General features: G+C 46.0%; 3 protein-coding genes across 3 annotated transcripts; 2 read left to right on the top strand and 1 right to left on the bottom strand.

Moving 5' to 3' along the window:
• Nucleotides 1-239: 239 nt before the first annotated feature.
• On the top strand, nucleotides 240-4,118 carry prokr1a (prokineticin receptor 1a). Its single transcript, XM_069722087.1, has 3 exons — nucleotides 240-296; nucleotides 374-826; nucleotides 3,158-4,118. The coding sequence occupies exons 2-3, from the start codon at nucleotides 399-401 to the stop codon at nucleotides 3,864-3,866; spliced, it is 1,137 nt and encodes a 378-aa protein (XP_069578188.1). The 5' UTR covers nucleotides 240-296; nucleotides 374-398; the 3' UTR covers nucleotides 3,867-4,118.
• Nucleotides 4,119-4,552: 434 nt separating this feature from the next.
• aplf (aprataxin and PNKP like factor) lies at nucleotides 4,553-11,213 on the bottom strand. The gene is made up of 10 exons (XM_069722086.1): nucleotides 10,966-11,213; nucleotides 10,406-10,477; nucleotides 9,325-9,494; nucleotides 8,908-9,052; nucleotides 8,012-8,141; nucleotides 7,733-7,923; nucleotides 7,328-7,611; nucleotides 6,941-7,066; nucleotides 6,705-6,751; nucleotides 4,553-6,274 (listed from the first exon to the last, which is right to left on the bottom strand). The coding sequence occupies exons 1-10, from the start codon at nucleotides 11,056-11,058 to the stop codon at nucleotides 6,072-6,074; spliced, it is 1,461 nt and encodes a 486-aa protein (XP_069578187.1). The 5' UTR covers nucleotides 11,059-11,213; the 3' UTR covers nucleotides 4,553-6,071.
• Nucleotides 11,214-12,195: 982 nt separating this feature from the next.
• On the top strand, nucleotides 12,196-15,327 carry fbxo48 (F-box protein 48). The gene is made up of 3 exons (XM_069722045.1): nucleotides 12,196-12,255; nucleotides 13,035-13,364; nucleotides 14,954-15,327. Exons 2-3 carry the CDS (start codon nucleotides 13,065-13,067, stop codon nucleotides 15,113-15,115), a joined length of 462 nt encoding a protein of 153 aa, XP_069578146.1. The 5' UTR covers nucleotides 12,196-12,255; nucleotides 13,035-13,064; the 3' UTR covers nucleotides 15,116-15,327.
• The last annotated feature ends 1,045 nt before the right edge of the window (nucleotides 15,328-16,372 follow it).

The following is a 16,372-nucleotide window of genomic DNA, read 5'->3' as shown; positions in this document are numbered from 1 at the left end:
TAAGCTTCAAAAAGAAGTGTTTTTGTCTGTTTGATTGACAGGCCTGTGGTGCAGTCAGGTCACAGCTATCGGTGGGCGGGACGTAGTGTCTTCAGGTTTCCAATCAGATCAGTCAGGTCCACCGCTCGCTCCGCCCCCAGCTCGTCCAAATATGGTCACTTCCTGCTCCAAACCGCTCCGAACTAGCAAGATGATCACGGACAGAGTCTGAACTAGAGGCTTCATAACGCTTCATAACGTTCACAAACCAACGGGTGACGTTACCATGACAACCTCCAGGCAGCCTCCGAACAGTTGTAAACAAACAATTAAATCAGATTTAGAGTTCCCCCAAAGCCGTCATGTGAAATTAATCTTTTTTTCATTTTCACAGCCGAAGCAAGTTGACCTGATCCAAAATGGCCGACCCAAGCAACGGCAGCTTGGCTCTGACGGACGACTTCCCGGCCAGCGACGTCCTGGACTACGACATCCCTCTGGACGAGATTCCGGACACCACGCGGGGCCAGGCCTTCTTCGTGGCCACCATCGTCATCGCCATGGTGCTGGTGGGCATCATAGTGGTGTGCGGGGTGGGGAACTGCCTGTTCATCGCCAGCCTCGCCCGCCACAAGCAGCTCAGGAACCTGACCAACCTGCTGATCGCCAACCTGGCCGTGTCGGACGTGCTGGTGGCTGCGGTGTGCTGCCCCTTCCTGCTCGACTACTACGTGGTGAAGCAGCTGTCGTGGGATCACGGCCTGCTGCTCTGCGCCTCCACCAACTACCTGCGCACCGTGTCGCTCTACGTGTCCACCAACGTGTTGCTGGCCATCGCCGTGGACAGGTGGGTTCCTTCATCACACTCGGGTCAGGTTTATTTAATGACCACCGACATGTAAAAACCTACATTCATATCTTTCTTAATTTATTCTGCTTCCAAGCTTTTCGTCTTTTTTTTTTTTTTTTTTTGGTTAAAAATGGTGGTGGACGCACAGGCTAGATCAGAGTAACGTTTCCTGCTACAGTCACATTTGGGCCGATCAGAACAACGTTGGGTACATCGTCAGTTGATCCGGGAACCACCCCTTCAAAGGTCGTCTCAGTTCCCTGATCGTAGGTTTGAGGAGCGAGGAGGCTGCCTGCACCCGTCCGTCCACCCCGACCTCCTCAGACTGTGGCTCTTATAACTACGTCACCTGACTTAACCTGGCCACTAGACGGCGCCGTCACTTGAACGTAAACCGGTGTGGGTTTTGGGGCGTTAACTGAAATGACCGATGATGTAAGTCAACTTTTTCTCCTGCCGTTCCGAAGCCTCGAGTTCGGACATCCGCCGTAGCCATCTTGTTTATTTTGGGAGCCGGGAGTGACCATATTTGGACGAGTGTGGGAGGAGCTAGCGGTGGATCTGAGTGATCTGATTGGAAACCATAATGGAAACACAGCAATGACTTGTGGAAAACATGCACTGACTTTGCATTTCAGGACAGAACTTGATGCTTTTTCAATGGGAGTCTGTTGGAGACAGCCCCTAGTGGTCCTTAGTGGTATTACACTTTTAAAACACTTCTGCATCGGCCTTATTTTCCGGACCAGGAAGCTGTGTCCATTGTCATATACAATCTGGTTCGAATAGACGTACGAAGTTCTGCTGCTAAAGTTTCCATCTCGTCTGACCTGTAAGTTTTAGATGCCCTCATTAACTAAAAAAGGTTTCAGGTGTTGTGCATCGACCTGCCGTTCAGCTGGAATATTTTCTTCTTTTAAACTTTTAAGCTTTATTATTTAATTTAAAAAAATGTTTGTATCCCTCCTATTTCTGTTTTTGATTCCTGTGTTTTCTGGCCTTCGTTGTCTCCGTGTGCTGATTGACCTGGTAATGACTACTTCTCTGTCTCAATCTCAGTGAGATCATTAAATATAGTTTATAAATGGTCGTAAAACGGAGAACAGAATGAAAGCATGTCAGAGATGAAGTAAATATTTCGGCCCGTTTGACTGAACTGGATCCAGCTCAGAAGTCTCCTGGGAGTCGGGACGTTTCTTCAAACCCTGAAGAAGCGGGAGTGAAGCAGGTGACGCTGTGCAGGAACCTCCACGGTTGCTCCACATCAAACAGACCTTGGGACTCCGAGAACAAGCTGACTGCACGCGATTTACATTGAGATGCAATAAAAGCTGCTTCTGAGCGTCATCCATCCTCGGCTGCAGCTCGCACTTCGGAGCCAGCGGTCCGGCATGTTTCATTTATCACGCATGTCAGACATCCACGACCATGAGAAGAAGCATTGGCAGAGGGGGATGATGGGTAACCTTCACAGCTAAGCATCTGGCAGAGGGAGTCTTTCTCGACGGTTCAACACATAACGTACAAGGCTCATCAGTTTTCAGGTTTGTTTCCAGAAGGAGAAACCAGCCGCCACATCAAACTGATCGTGATGCCTCCTCTGAAATCAATCCTCCAGAGCGCAGACCTCCACCGAGAGTTCACTCCTCTTTGTGACGCCGCGATGACTTGTGGAAAACATTTACTGACTTTGTTTTTCAGGAGAGAACTTGATGCTTTTTGAATGGGATTCTGTTGGAGACGGCCCCTAGTGGCCCTCAGTGGTACTACACTTTAAGGTGCTTCTGCATTGGCGTCACTTTTCAGACCTAGAGTTTGTTTTTCCAACCCAGTTAGTCTTGAACTGACTTTTTTGGATACAAAGTCTGGAAAACCTGTTCACATGAAGGTTTATTCAGCCACTCTGAAGGGCGGACCAATCAGAGACCAATGGGCGTGGCTAAATGCGATGGCGTCGAAGTTGTTCCAACAACGGCGGCGGTGGTAGAGTTGGTTAAAGGCTGCTCTAAATGAACTGAAGGTCTACGGCCAGCAGGAAGCACCGACTGGAACCAATTGTCAACCAATCAAGTGTGGACAGAGCAGATCTCCGGGTGTCTCGGGGTCGTCGTCTTTCAGTTGGAGCAGCTCTGTATTTGTTTTCCTGGAGTCAAAGGTGTTTCTCGTATATACCCGCAAAGAAGTGGTGAGAGTAAAGTTAGCACGAACTTCTCCCGCGATATAATTCATCTTTTTAAAGAACCTGAAAGTCCCTCCGAAGCCTCCGGGACTGGTGTCGTCACCTCTGAGTGTTCTGACGGACCTGATGTGTTTTGTGTGTCTCGGCAGGTACATGGCCATCCTCTACCCTCTGAAGCCCCGCATGAAGCACCGGACGGCGTACTGTGTGATCCTGGCGGTTTGGATCGTCCCCATCTTCATCTCCATCCCGTCGGCCTACATGGCCTCGGAGACGACGTACCCACACGTGGAGGGTCACAGCCACAAGACCTTCTGCGCTCAGATCTGGCCCGTGGACCAGCAGGTCTACTACCGCTCCTACTTCCTCCTCATCTTCGCTCTGGAGTTCGTGGGCCCCGTGACCGTCATGGCGGTCTGCTACACCCATATCTCCAGGGAGCTGTGGTTCAAAGACGTTCCGGGTTTCCAGACGGACCAGATCCGGAAGAGGCTGCGGCGGCGTCGCAGGACGGTGGTGGTGCTGATCCTGGTGCTGGTGGCCTACGTACTGTGCTGGGCGCCGTACTACGGCTACGCCCTGCTGCGGGACTTTTACCCCACCCTCATCTCCAGGTACCGGAACTCCCTGGTGGCCTTCTACATCATCGAGTGCATTGCCATGAGCAACGGGGTCGTCAACACGCTCTGCTTCGTGAGTGTCCGGAACAGCACCAAGCGCGCGAAGAAGGCCGGCAAGTTCCCGCTGAGGCTGGTGACCTTCATGGCTGCCAAGTTGGTGGACGAAGGGGAGGCGCGGACGTCCTCCCTGCGGGTGACGGAGGACGTGGATGGAGCTCGGCTGAGGTCGAACTTCTGAAGGTTCAGGCAGTGCCGAAACTTTGAGATCAGCAGCCGACAGGAAGTAGGAGAAACTGAGAGGAAACGGCCAACGTCTAGACTCCGGAGATGAATCAAAGAACCTCCAGAAGCTGGATTCCCGCTCCAGGGTTTCACCTGCGGTCAGGAAATAACCTTCCAGGAATCTTCAGATGGACCAACAAGTATGAACCGGACGTGACACTCATCGTCATTTTGGAATACATTTACGAACTTCCACCGCAGGAACCGAAAACACTCGGAGAGACTCGGGGACTAAACCTGGGTCTACTTCTAACTCTCGTAGGACGGTACCAGGTCTGAAGGAGTCCCTCGTGTCTGACGGATCAGGAACTTTATTAAACACAGAGGTGTGTCGGGTCCTCTGGTTTGAACGTTGATCGGAGTCCTGCAGCAAGATGCACAGAGGTGTTGCCATGACAACGACTCCTTAGCTACTTGAAGAAACATCAAAGCGGAGCTGTCACTCTGCGGACTGTTTCATGTGGAATAAGTGGAAGGCTTTTAGCATGTGGGAGAAAAATTCGGAGGCCACTCGTTACCAGATGAAACAAGTAAAACATGTTTTAAGTTTTAAAGGTGAAATCTGTTTTTGTTTTGTTTTGTTCTCGTCAACAAAATGTTCAGAAACGAACGGACACTGAAAGAGAAGACGGCAATGGAGAATTAAAGAAAAGTAAAAGAAGGTTTTTTTATTTTTCAGTTTGAGAAATGTGTTTTACATAAAATACAACATACAACAATACATTTTAAGATTAAAGTTGAACTTTTTTTTTTATTTTTTTTTTTTTTTACTGTTACTTTGGAAAAATCTGCTGCTCAGAAAGTGAGAACAGATCTGAGACGATGAACTCTGATGGGACTTTTTTTATTTAGCGGGTAAAACGACGCCCTGAAAAAAAATCAACATTCCCCACAAGGAGATACAAATTTAGGAGGCTATTATTGATTGTTTTTGTCTGTAAATTAGCAAAAATTCTTCATAACATCAAATAATGGTTTTCACAGGTCGCGTTTGTCTGAACTAAGTTTTCCTGTGAGACAAAGAAAAGCATCAAATCTTCATACTTGAGCAACTAAAAATATTTTAAAAAGTGTTTAAAATTTGCTCTAAATTTTTATTTAATTATCGCTAAAAAGCTGCTGATTAATTTCCCATCATATAATCAGTTAATAGACCAACTGTTGCAGCTCTGATGATAATTGTGGCTCCAAAAGATTTTATTTCTCAGAATACCTTGAAAGCTGCCCAGAGTTTGGTTGGTGGCGGCAGAACCTGTCGACAGTCCGACACGATGAGACGGAGCCGACTGGCGGACTCAAACCCAAACACAGAACGCTTCCTATTTCTACTCGGACTCAAAACGGCAAACAGCTTGTGGTTGCCATGGCGATGCCAGGCAGCTGGGAGCAAAACAAACGACGAACCTGGAAATCTTTCAAGACGATGTCGGTAAACAGACGAGAGGCCGCCGAGCTCGGAGGGCCGTCGGAGTTCAGCTATTCAGATCCTGCAGATCTTCAGACCGTCTCAGAACCTGACCTGGAACGGTTCTGGTCCAGCAGAACTTTATTAAACGCCTCCAGACCTTCACGAGGCTTTTATTTTGTAGGGTCGAATTTCGAACCAAAACCTCCTCCATGTTACCTGATAAAACCACAAAACCAGTCGCGTTCTTCTTCCCTGAACGATGTTCAACATCCACAAATAAACCTCAACACTTTTCACAGTAAATGTCTTGCATCTTTTCCCTTTATTGTTAGGCTTTTAATGTGAAAAACCATCAGGAAATTGGCATCGATCAGGAAGTACGGTAAAGGACAAACAAACTGTTGTCTCTGTCATACTCCTGATCACTGTCCGTCCACGTCTGCATGTTATTTCAAATTAAAAGTCTTGTCTCCTTTTCCTTTATTGTTGGGCTTTTAATGTGAAAAACCATACAGACATGGGCTAACATCGTCTGGAGAGTACAAGCAAACCTGACCTGTAAAAGGGCTCTAAGACTTTTATTGTGAAAAGTCTTGATGAGTCAGTTGCAGGTAATTTCTCCCGATGCTTTTTTTACCTTGAAGTTCTCAACATGTTGAGTGTTGGACTTCCTGTTGGACGTGAACCTTCTCAGCTGGTGAAAACAAACAGAGAGACAGACGGAGTCCTCTTCATCTACCTACTCCTCTTCATCTATTTCCTCCTTTTCAGAAAGGCCTTCGCCTCTCTCTGCAGTCCACTGACGTCCTCCTTACCGCTGTCCCCAGAGTCCGGGGGGACGTAGTCTGAGTCTCCGCCCGCGTCCTCGCTGTCGTCATTAATGAAGCTGTCGTCGTCCCCGAAGTCTTCGTCGTCTTCATCGGGAGTCTGCTGGGCGGCGGGCCGAGTGGTTCGAGCTGCAGAGACATGAACATGAACAGAACTGTTCCATTTGTTCCTAAAACATCAGAACCTCAGCGGCCCTAAATCCAGTCCAAACCAGTCTTAAACCATTCTTAACACCGGTACTAAACCAGTCCTAAACCAGTTTTAAAGTAGTCTTCAAATCAGTCCTAAACTAGTCTTAAACCAGTCCTAAAACTAGTCTTAGCAACGGCCCTAAACCAGTCTTCAAACCTGTCCAAAAAACAGTCCAAACCGAGTCTTAAAACCAGTCCTAACCCAGCCAAAACCAGTCTTAAACCAGTCCACATCAGTCTTGATCCAGTCCAAAAGCCAGTTTTAACACCGGTCCTAAAACCAGTTTGAACCCGTTTTATAACCAGTAACTCTGTGTTTTAAAGAAGTTTTGATACTTAAGATACTCTCAATCGGACAGAAGCGTACCTGGTCTCTTTGTGTGTTTGTATTCTTTCCTGTGAAGAGGATTTTTCCTGCAGAAGAAAACAAAGTTCACGATAAACACTCCGCTGTGACTTGTGAGGACTCGTGTCATCTGTGGACGCAGCAGAGCTTCACAGGTCAACAGTTAAAACATAAAACTTGTCCACATGAAATCAGTCATCAGGTTTCCCATCAGGCCCCTGCTGTCCCTCCCTCTGTCTGGTACCGGGGTGTCTGACCTGTAGCAGTCAGTGCCGTAGGGACACTCAGGTCTGTCGGCCTCTTCCTCCTCCTCGTCCTCGTCTTCCTCCTCGTAGTCGGTGTCCCCGGGATGACTGCTCTCCTGGAAGTGAACCGGGTTCTTCCTGGAAAACAAACAGGGACGAGACGAGAGCTCTGTTTTAACTGCCAGGTTTGAGGCTGCTGGTTTGAGGATGTGATCTGAGACATACCGACTGAGTGCTGTTTTTAATTGAGCATCTGCGAGGTAAAGAACTTCAGTCTGTAATGAGGCAGCTGCTTTCAGAAGCTTTTATTTCCTCTTCATCAGCTGAAGAGCACTTCAATAAAAAAAAGTACATCTCATCCTTGAACCTTGTCGTTTTGTTCGGCGGAGGAGAGCCTACCTGTAGCAGTCCTTCCCGTACGGACACGGCGTCCTGACCCGGGGATTGGACGGAACCGGGGCGGATGCAGAGCCTCCGTCTGACCCGACAGACTCCGCTCGTTTGGCCGTTGGTTGGTTTTCCAACTTCATGTCTTCTCTCTCAGCTCTGCTGACCCTTTGTGTCGAGGCGTTTCCTTTTCCTGCTGCTTCGACGTCGATGTTGAAGTTCTTGGACTGGTCGCTCACCTCGGACCTGCCGGGTTTACTCCGGTACCGGACCGTGGACTCCTCTGAGGGGACGTCCTGACATTCACAGGACATCGGTTCAGTTTCATTAAAGACTCAAACAAAACCAAAAGATATTCGTTTGTAAAGTAAACAGGAAGCAGAAAACAAATACAAAACTCTTGAGACTCTACTCAACTGTTTTGTTGTGAGGAGTTACCTCTCCATCGCTCATCTTCCTCCTCATCTTCCTCGGCCTCTTCACCTCCTCCTCCCCCTCGCTGAGCTCCGCCTCCTCAGGTAAGGAGGTGTCAGTGGGCGTGGCCTGTGTGGTGCTGGTTGACGGTGCAGCAGCTGAGCTGGTGCTGCTCATAATGTTGGCAGCTCTTCCTGTTCAGTGGGTCACGTCCACGTTAAAACATTCTTCATGAAGAATCGCGACGGTTTCGATGGTACCGAAAATAAAACGACGCTTTACCTTTTGGGGTGGAGGACGGCCGCGTCGGCGCCGCGACGGCCGCCATCATCCACGCAGGTAGAACTCTTCTCCTGGATGTAGATGCAGCGACGGCGGTCCGATCACCCTCCATCGATAGAGCTGAGTGTCCCTGCAGAAAACAGAAGAGAAAGCTGCTTTGTGACTGGCTAAGGTGCCTGTGTGTTCCAGCCTGTGATTGGTGCACCTCTGGGTCTCCAGAAATCACCGACACCGACATGTTGAAGGGTTCGTCTGAACGATGTGGGTGAACCTGCCGTTATTGATGACATTTCAGTTCCTCCAGGATGTCGCCGACTTATTTTGCGATTGTTTCAATCAGAAATGTTTGATTTGGCGGCGGGTTTTCTCTGGATTACGATATAATTTGTGGAGTTTTAAGTGAGTTTTTTGCAGTAAAATTGCAGGAATCTGAAAAAACCTGCAAGTTCTCCCTGCTAAAGAATTATCTGCGCTGACTTCCTGTGATAATAATCCTGCTGCACATCCCAGAAATATTTGCCTTGTAATCTGTTTTTCTTTCTGTGTTGAACTTAGAGAAACTCAAAGTGATTAAAAGTGTCTAAAAGTGTCGTAGCTTTACAGAACAGACAGTCTGTAATATAGAAAACAAAGACTACATCTGCTGTCACAATAAGCATTTTAAATGCTTTTTAAATCACATTCATTCAAAACTAAAACAAAGTTCAGTCTCTTCCAGCTGGAAGTGTGGAGAAAACTCATTCAACATATTCCTCATTCCCATCATAATACCACATTATCCACAAACCCCATCACTTCATTCTGTTCACGACGTTTTTAGAGAAAAGAAAATCGAATTTTTTTATTTGCAGGTCACAGTTTCCAGCAGACAGAGATTCAGATATCCATCAACAAACCTGATTTAAACTCCTGCCGCCGTTCTTCTCGTTCGATGCAGCTGCTGGTGTACGAGGCGGAGTCTTGTCCCGGTCCTGTCCATCAGCAGGAGGCGGGGTCACATCTGGAAGCTCCTCCTCTTCGTTTTCAAACATCTGGCTGTTCCTACAGAGAGCAAGAGAGACACCTGAATGCTTAATGTTTTCTGGAGTGTCCTCTCCATTCCTTTGATCTGGACTTCAAACAGCGAGGTAGCATCAGGACAAAGGAGAGAGGAAGATGAATCAACGTGCTGACTCATGTTTGTGTTCATTGAGTCAGCAGATTTAAACCCACACAGCGTGTAAAAGATAAAAGATGGACTTTGATGCAGCAGCTTTGATTTAATTCGGCTCATCTTAATGAGCAGCGTTAATGTCTCCGGACGTGAAGAGTACCTGGGAGTGTGTTCTTCTTCGCCTCCGCCCACCGCCGCCACTTCATAGATGTGCTGACCCGGCAGCAGAGAGAGGAAGACTCCGTGATGAAGGGGGTGCCAGGAGTCTTTCTGCAGGGGTCGGGGGTCGTCGGTGAGGGAGGACTGGACGAAGCACGGGTTCAGATGGGTCTGAAGATGGAAATGTATCAGGGGTTAAAGGTCAGTGTTCACCCTGTCTGCTGCAGCGCCCCCTGCTGTCTACAGCATTATTAACAGCTTTATAAACTACAAATGATCTGTTTCATGAAGCAGTGATGAAGATGAAGGTGTGACTCCGCCTCCGAGCCGCCGGCTGCTCTCAGAGACATGAACTCTGGTTTCTGTGACATCATCACACGTGTCATTGATTCCTCATCGGGACTGAAAACAGAATGTCAATTGTTTGTCTGACGTGATGATTTGAGGCGTGCTGATGCATTCAATGACCTTTAGGTCATTTAAACACAACGATAATTAATTAGTGTGATTGATGTCTGCAGCGCTCTGTCCTCATATTGATCTGTGGATGTAATGTGTGTTGGAGAACATAAACAGTAGAATTTAATGACCTCTAATGAAAAACTGTCACCTTCTGCTGATCAGACAAAATCATAGCAGTTCGTGAGGTTTTAGGACTAGTTTTTCACCGATGTTAGACTTGTTTTGGACTGTTTTTAGACTAAAACTCAAACTATGATAATCCAGGACTGAGCCTAAAAAAATGACCCAATCCCCTGACTTTCCATGTGTGGAAGAGACTTTTTATAATTTCAGAATATTCTAGGAATTCCAGGACGAGTAGGAATCCTGTTTGTCTTCAGGAAGGAAACCAAATGTTTGGAAATTAAATGTGGATTCTTTAAAGACCTTATTTGATGTACAGTCAGTGATTTTATTTTTCAGTTCAGAGAGTGTTCCTGTTGATCGCAGCACAGTGAAGCACACAGAGCAGGAGGAAGCTGATAATGAATGAAAGGTTAGTGTGTGTGTGTGTGTGTGTGTGTGTGTGTGTGTGTGTGTGTGTATGTTCACATGAGGTGAGGAGCTCTTTAAAAACATACCGGTTTGAGACGCAGCTGTCCGTTCAGGTTTTCCAGAAGTCCGTGGTTTCTGGAAACTCTCTTATCACTGATCTGGGTCAACAGGAGGACACGGGATACGACATTCAGAGCAAAAGTCATCATCTAATGTCACCTGGAATTCATAGATATTCAAAACAACCAGATACAAGTCTCACAAATTAAAGAGGTAATAAAAATGCAAAAAATAAAAGCAGGTCAATCAGACACCTATAACAGAAGAAAACCCACAACATCAAGAGGCCTTTCAAGGGAAACAGGTATCGTGTTTTATTATTATTAGAATTTAAAACTCTTTGCATGTGTTTTCTGTGTTCAGGTTTCTGCAGCTTAATGTATCAGATCAGTGACAGGATGCTCCACTCTGACATATTTTCAGCCTTCAGCTGATGTTCCTCTGGCTTCCTGTGTTGTTTATATCTGTATAATGTGTGTTTCATGGGCCAGAATGTAACTTTAAAGACTCATAAAACACTTCAATAAACCAGGAAAGAACTACCAGTGATGCTAAACATCAGAGTAAAGGCAGCACAGGGACTCACTTTCAGGAAAGGACCCCGGCCCAGCACCGTCTCACCCGGCGGCAGGTGGACGGGATCCCCGCCGTCCACCGGGACGAGGTTAAAGCCGGACATGAGCTCAGCGGGCGGGACTGGAGGCACCGGTGGAGAACACACAATAACACACGGCTTTAGTGTGAAATTCAGGGACTTCTGGGAGTTTATCAGGAGAAATAAGTAGTTTCAGGGTTTAAAAAAAAAAGGCTTCTCCGACTCCCGTTTCATCTGAAACAGCTCCCCTCTGAGCTACACGATTCAAAACTTCCGGGATGATGACGAGTCTGCGCAGACCGCTCACTAACCGAATTCCACCTTGAAAGTGTCCAATTTAAAAACTTCTTCTTCATTTGCAAAATTTTCTCACTCATAGAACAAATTATGTGGGTTTATGAATACGTAGATACCACTTTCTCAATTCGGCATGCATGTAACATTCAATGCACGACTTTATTATATCAAAACTTTATGAGCTGGTTCCCTCTTCTTCTATAGTGCCTCTGTGGTCATGTTATGATGGATTTTTTTTATTTTTTTACATCTGAATATTGGGTAAGAAACAGAAATTCACATTTTGTAGGCATTGTATTTGGAATTTTTTATTTTATTTTTAACAAACGAACAAAAACCCAGAGAATGTCACAGAAAGTTAAGCCGTATTAAAGAAGCAGTCAAAAGAATTTAGAAAATACACTGGGTCATATATTTTATAATGTTACCATCTTTTTTTTTTTTTTTAATAAGGATTCGCATTAAATTGGTGGATTATTGAATGGAATCTGGCATGGTCTCCAACTTCAACTTAAATGTCAATTCATCATATGACATACAGGCATACAGATAGATCGAAAAATTGTTTCTCAGTCCCACGGTGTGCAAAATAAAAAGACTAAACAAGAAAAGTATAAATATGTAGCAACAAAAAAAACAATAAAACAGACAACAACCACAGTGACGCGAAACTGCAGCATAAACAAGTACAATGTAGTGCAAATACGGGTCCATAGTACAAAATATTAGGCTTTATGGGGCAATGGGGATCCCGAGGAACGTAAATTATCCTTACGATATTTACCTCAACATTTTTTAAATCAAAATAAACAATTTTACTCTTAAGAAAACATTACATTCAAACATTTTTAAAAGAATATAATTCTCGAGTGGGTGAGCCGTCTACGCATGCGCACAGCGTCAGCAACACGCTGACGTGTGTGCGTGTGTAAACAGCCGTTGGACATTTAAACAGTGATCTCTGTCAGGGACGCGAAGCCGAAGGTAAGAACCGGACACCGAGCCACACACCGCCGAGTTTTTCTTCTTAAACACACCGGTTACACTTCCGTTCAGGGTCCCCTGGTTAAACAAAAAATAAAAACCGGGGTTCGGCTTGAACACGGCGGCGGCAGCCAAGGACGGTTTTCCAGCCGCTACCAGCCGTGCTGCCGCCGCTGTTACCCGGGGCGGAGGGAAGTCTGAACGTGACTCCCGACGTGCGGCAGAAAACGGTGTTTTTATGAACCAGATTATTTACTGTGAGGCAGAAATTGAAGCTGCGGTCCATCCACACACTCGGTGAGAAGACTTCTGACATTCTGCAGGAAGTGAGGGCGGATGTAGCTGTCTAACTGGTGTTGTTTCTGTTCCTCTTCCTCTTCAGTCCGGTGTTGTCAAGTTCTCTCCTGAAATACAAAGTCCGTAAATGTTTTCCACAAGTCATCGCGAAGTCATCAGATAAATTCCCTCCTTCTGAACAGCGTCCTGGTGGTCTTTCTGGAAATAACACCAGCATTCATTAGATATTGGGATTCAAACACAAACACGCATATGTTTGAGGGAAGGGCTGTTTGATTGACAGGTCATCTTTGCAGTCAGGCCAGGCACCTCCCCCGTTGGTCACCGTTGACTCCAAAATAACAAGATGGCGACGATCAGCTCACAAACCGCATTGATCTTAACGTCGCCGTCGGGTCCCTTCAGCCATCGATGCTGCTTGGTTCAATACCGTCCACACTTACTGTGACCTCACGTCTCTTGTTGTGTCTCCGTCTGTCCAGGCTCCTCCCACCTGTCCACTCTGAGCGATTATGCAGCATGAGGCCGCGAGGACCTCCCCGACGTTTTTCCTCTGTGTTGGACGACCCGCCCCGATGTCGGCCGCCGGCGCCCCCTGTGGGAACTTTGCAGAAACGCTGCCGACAGAAATGAGCGTGAGGATCTTCGGCGAGCTGGACGCGCTGAGCCTGTGCAGCGCCGCGCGCACCTGCAGGCTGTGGCACGACATCATCGAGCAGACCGAGCAGCTGTGGAGGAGGCAGTGCCTGCTGGTCCGAGCGGTCTGCCAGAGGGAGGTGGACCGGGACCGGCGGGACGGGCTCTCCTGGAAGGTGAGGAGTTTAGACCGAGCCACAGCGCCACCTGCTGGCGAGGAGAGCCAAACCTTCAATACACTAACGGAAGAGAGAGCGGGCCAAAAGTCACATTTTTATTTTGTCTTTTAGCTGAAGTCCGGAAGCTGAATCTGCAGGCTCTCACCAAAATATAGATTTTTCTACCTCATGACCAGCAGGGGGGTGTATCTGTGTTAGTTTGTGTGTGTGTGTCTCATTGTTACATGACATTACATTTCATTTAGCTGACGCTTTTATCCAAAGCGACTTACAATAAGTGCATTTCAACCATGAGGGTACAAAACCCAGAACAACAGGAATCAAGAAAATACAATTTCTTCAAGAAAGCCAAACTACAAAGTGCTATCAGTAAGTGCCATTTTAAGCGCTACTACAGTCCTACTATTCAAGGTAAAGTCAGAAGAGGTGTGTTTTTAGTTTGCGGCGGAAGATGTACAGAGTTTCTGCTGTCCTGATGTCGGTGGGGAGCTCATTCTACCATTTAGGAACCAGGACAGCAAACAGTCGTGATTTTGTAGAGCGTTTAGCTCAGTGAGGGAGCAACAAGCCGATTGTTGGAAGCAGAGCGGAGGGAGCGGGCTGGGATGTAAGGTTGGACCATGTCCTGGATGTAGACTGGACCCGATATGTTCGCAGCACAAGTACCAATGTTTTTTGTTACTTTGATGCTACGTTACTTTAAGTAGTAATAGATGTTTTCTCAGCAAACAGATAAAATCAGATAGAAAACAGTTTGTCCTCCATTTTCCAATTAGATTAGTGTGTCACAGAAATATATTTACACAACTGCAACATTAATGAAACAATAAAAGGGGCAAACATTGTTTTTCCAAATTAAGAGCAGAGGATGTAAAGGAACACAGGAAGTCAGTTAAAATCCTTCCTGTAATGCTGCAGGTAGATTTTCAGGTGGATTATGGGTCATCGACGAGTCAGCACCAGAAGTCACAGTTCAAACTAAGGTGTATAAAACCAGGAGTAAAATGGTCTGTTCTTGTATAGCGCTTTATCACCTTTTGGTCTCAAAGCGCTTTAACATGGTTTTCCCATTCACACACTAATGAGACAGATCACCGTGCAAGGTGCTGCTATCAGGAGCACATTCACACACTGATGGTTCACCATCAGGAGCAGCTTAGGGTTCAGTGTCTTGCTCAAGGACACTTGGGCATGTGGACAGGAGGAGCTGGGGCTCGAACCACCAACCTTCCAATTAGTGTGCAACCCACTCTGCCGTCTGAGCCACAGCCTCCCTTAGTGTGATGCGAGAGTGTGATGAGCTCTCGGTGTACAAATATAAAACGTGATATTCAGCTTTAAAACACACCTGCACAGGTAACACAAGGAAATGTCCGAGCTTCGTTTTTTTTTTTTTTAAACGCAGGAACTTCTGAGCGCTGTCGTCACGGTACTTTCCGTTACTTTGCGTTACTTGTGTGTTTCAGTGTGCGTGTCCAGCAGAACGCATTAGACCCCGCCCACTGCTTTGTGATGAAATCAGAGCGTGTGTCTGGATCTTTACTTAGACCGTCGGGGTCATGTGACTTCCTGTTTCGGGTATGCAGGTGACCCTGGTGAGGAACTACAGTCGCAGCTGTGTGAAGAGTGACTGGCTGAGGGGGCGCTACAGCAGCGTGAGCTCTGCGGACGAGCTGATTGGCCGGAGGATGACGCCGCTGGACTCCGAGACCTGGGGGGAGATCCTGCAGTCCGAGCTAGACAGATGACAGCGCCCCCTTTAGTTGATTTATTTAAAGCAGTTCTAGATGTCACATTTTTAACACTAATATATATTTTATATATTCCACAAGAACAAACATTTGTATATATTTTAAACTTTTTATAAGAAAAAAAAGGATCACGAGGAAATTAAGGAAGCTGTTGCTGTGCTTTGATGTAAATACGGCTGAGATGCAATAAATCATAAATCTGAAGCTCATCTGTTTGTTGACAGAATCATTTTGGAGGTAGGATTTAGTGCAGGTGGGATCACATATTATAATAATAATTATTTATTTATATGTCACTTTTCTTAAAGGTACAAAGTGTGTCACTAAAGAATAAAACAGATAAATAAAATTAAATAGATTTTTCTTTTCACCAGCTTTGAAAGTCAACAATAAAATGCAGAAGTGCCTTAAAGTGCAGTACCACTGAGGACCACGAGGGGCTGTCTCCAATAGACTCCAATTGAAAAAGCATCAAGTTCTCTCCTGAAATACAAAGTCAGTAAATGTTTTCCACAAGTCATCATGGTGTCATTAGATAAATTCCTTCCTTCTGATCAGTGTTCTGGTCCTTCTGGAAATAATTCATCATTCATTACATATTGGGACTCAAACACAGATATGTTTGGGGGCGGGGCATAGTGTTGGATCCAGCCCTCTCTACTCCCCAGCTCGTCCAAATATGGTCACTTATGGCTCCAAAAAACCAAGATGGCGACGACAATTCACAAACCGACAGGCGTCCTTGAGGTGGGAAGATATTTTGGGGCTTGAAGCTTTAAAAGTCAAGAAGAAATAGTTTAAATCACAGTGTGGAAACATGTCTTCAGCTTTTTGCAGGGGAGGCTCAGTTCTGTTCAACAATTCAGACAGAAAAGATTCAAAAATCTTCTCTAGTTTTTCTAGAAAATAAAACGTGCAGCGTATTGTCTGTTCGTCTCGACGAAACTTTAACATCAGGTGTCAGTTTATCAGGAACACCGGGCTCATCCCACAGTTGTGCCTGAAAGCCTCCCTCTGATAGACAGGACGAGGTTTCAGTTATTTATGAATGCGATGGACAAAATAACAGAAATACGTCTGTGTAACTCAATTCAACATCATAAAAACTGCAGCGTCTGAAGTCACTGTGAAGATAAATGAATGAACGGTTCAATAAAATAAACATTATTTTAGCAACGTTTATTTTTTATTAGATAAATTCTTTTATTTGTGAAATTTATATATATATATATTTAGTAATATTTCCCCCCTCAG

The sequence above is a fragment of the Brachyistius frenatus genome, unplaced genomic scaffold (assembly GCF_029030835.1).
Source record: "Brachyistius frenatus isolate BFR_SWC_R1_liver_20210118 unplaced genomic scaffold, ASM2903083v1 Contig_281, whole genome shotgun sequence".
NCBI classification, from domain to species: domain Eukaryota; kingdom Metazoa; phylum Chordata; class Actinopteri; family Embiotocidae; genus Brachyistius; species Brachyistius frenatus.
The sequence above is the reverse complement of the archived record's forward strand: the minus strand, read 5'-3'. Positions and strand labels throughout refer to the sequence as shown.

What these genes read in the sequence shown, in the direction of transcription:
- prokr1a (XM_069722087.1), top strand. Translation starts at nt 399, where the DNA reads ATGGCCGACCCAAGCAACGGCAGCTTGGCTCTGACGGACGACTTCCCG. An exon ending in CTGGCCATCGCCGTGGACAG is followed by an intron (nt 827 to 3,157) that starts GTGGGTTCCTTC and finishes GTGTCTCGGCAG; the next exon opens with GTACATGGCCATCCTCTACC.
- aplf (XM_069722086.1), bottom strand. Translation starts at nt 11,058, where the DNA reads ATGTCCGGCTTTAACCTCGTCCCGGTGGACGGCGGGGATCCCGTCCAC. An exon ending in GACAGCTGCGTCTCAAACCG is followed by an intron (nt 9,495 to 10,405) that starts GTATGTTTTTAA and finishes TTCCATCTTCAG; the next exon opens with ACCCATCTGAACCCGTGCTT. An exon ending in TAACTCCTCACAACAAAACA is followed by an intron (nt 7,612 to 7,732) that starts GTTGAGTAGAGT and finishes TGTGAATGTCAG; the next exon opens with GACGTCCCCTCAGAGGAGTC.
- fbxo48 (XM_069722045.1), top strand. Translation starts at nt 13,065, where the DNA reads ATGCAGCATGAGGCCGCGAGGACCTCCCCGACGTTTTTCCTCTGTGTT. An exon ending in GGGACGGGCTCTCCTGGAAG is followed by an intron (nt 13,365 to 14,953) that starts GTGAGGAGTTTA and finishes TCGGGTATGCAG; the next exon opens with GTGACCCTGGTGAGGAACTA.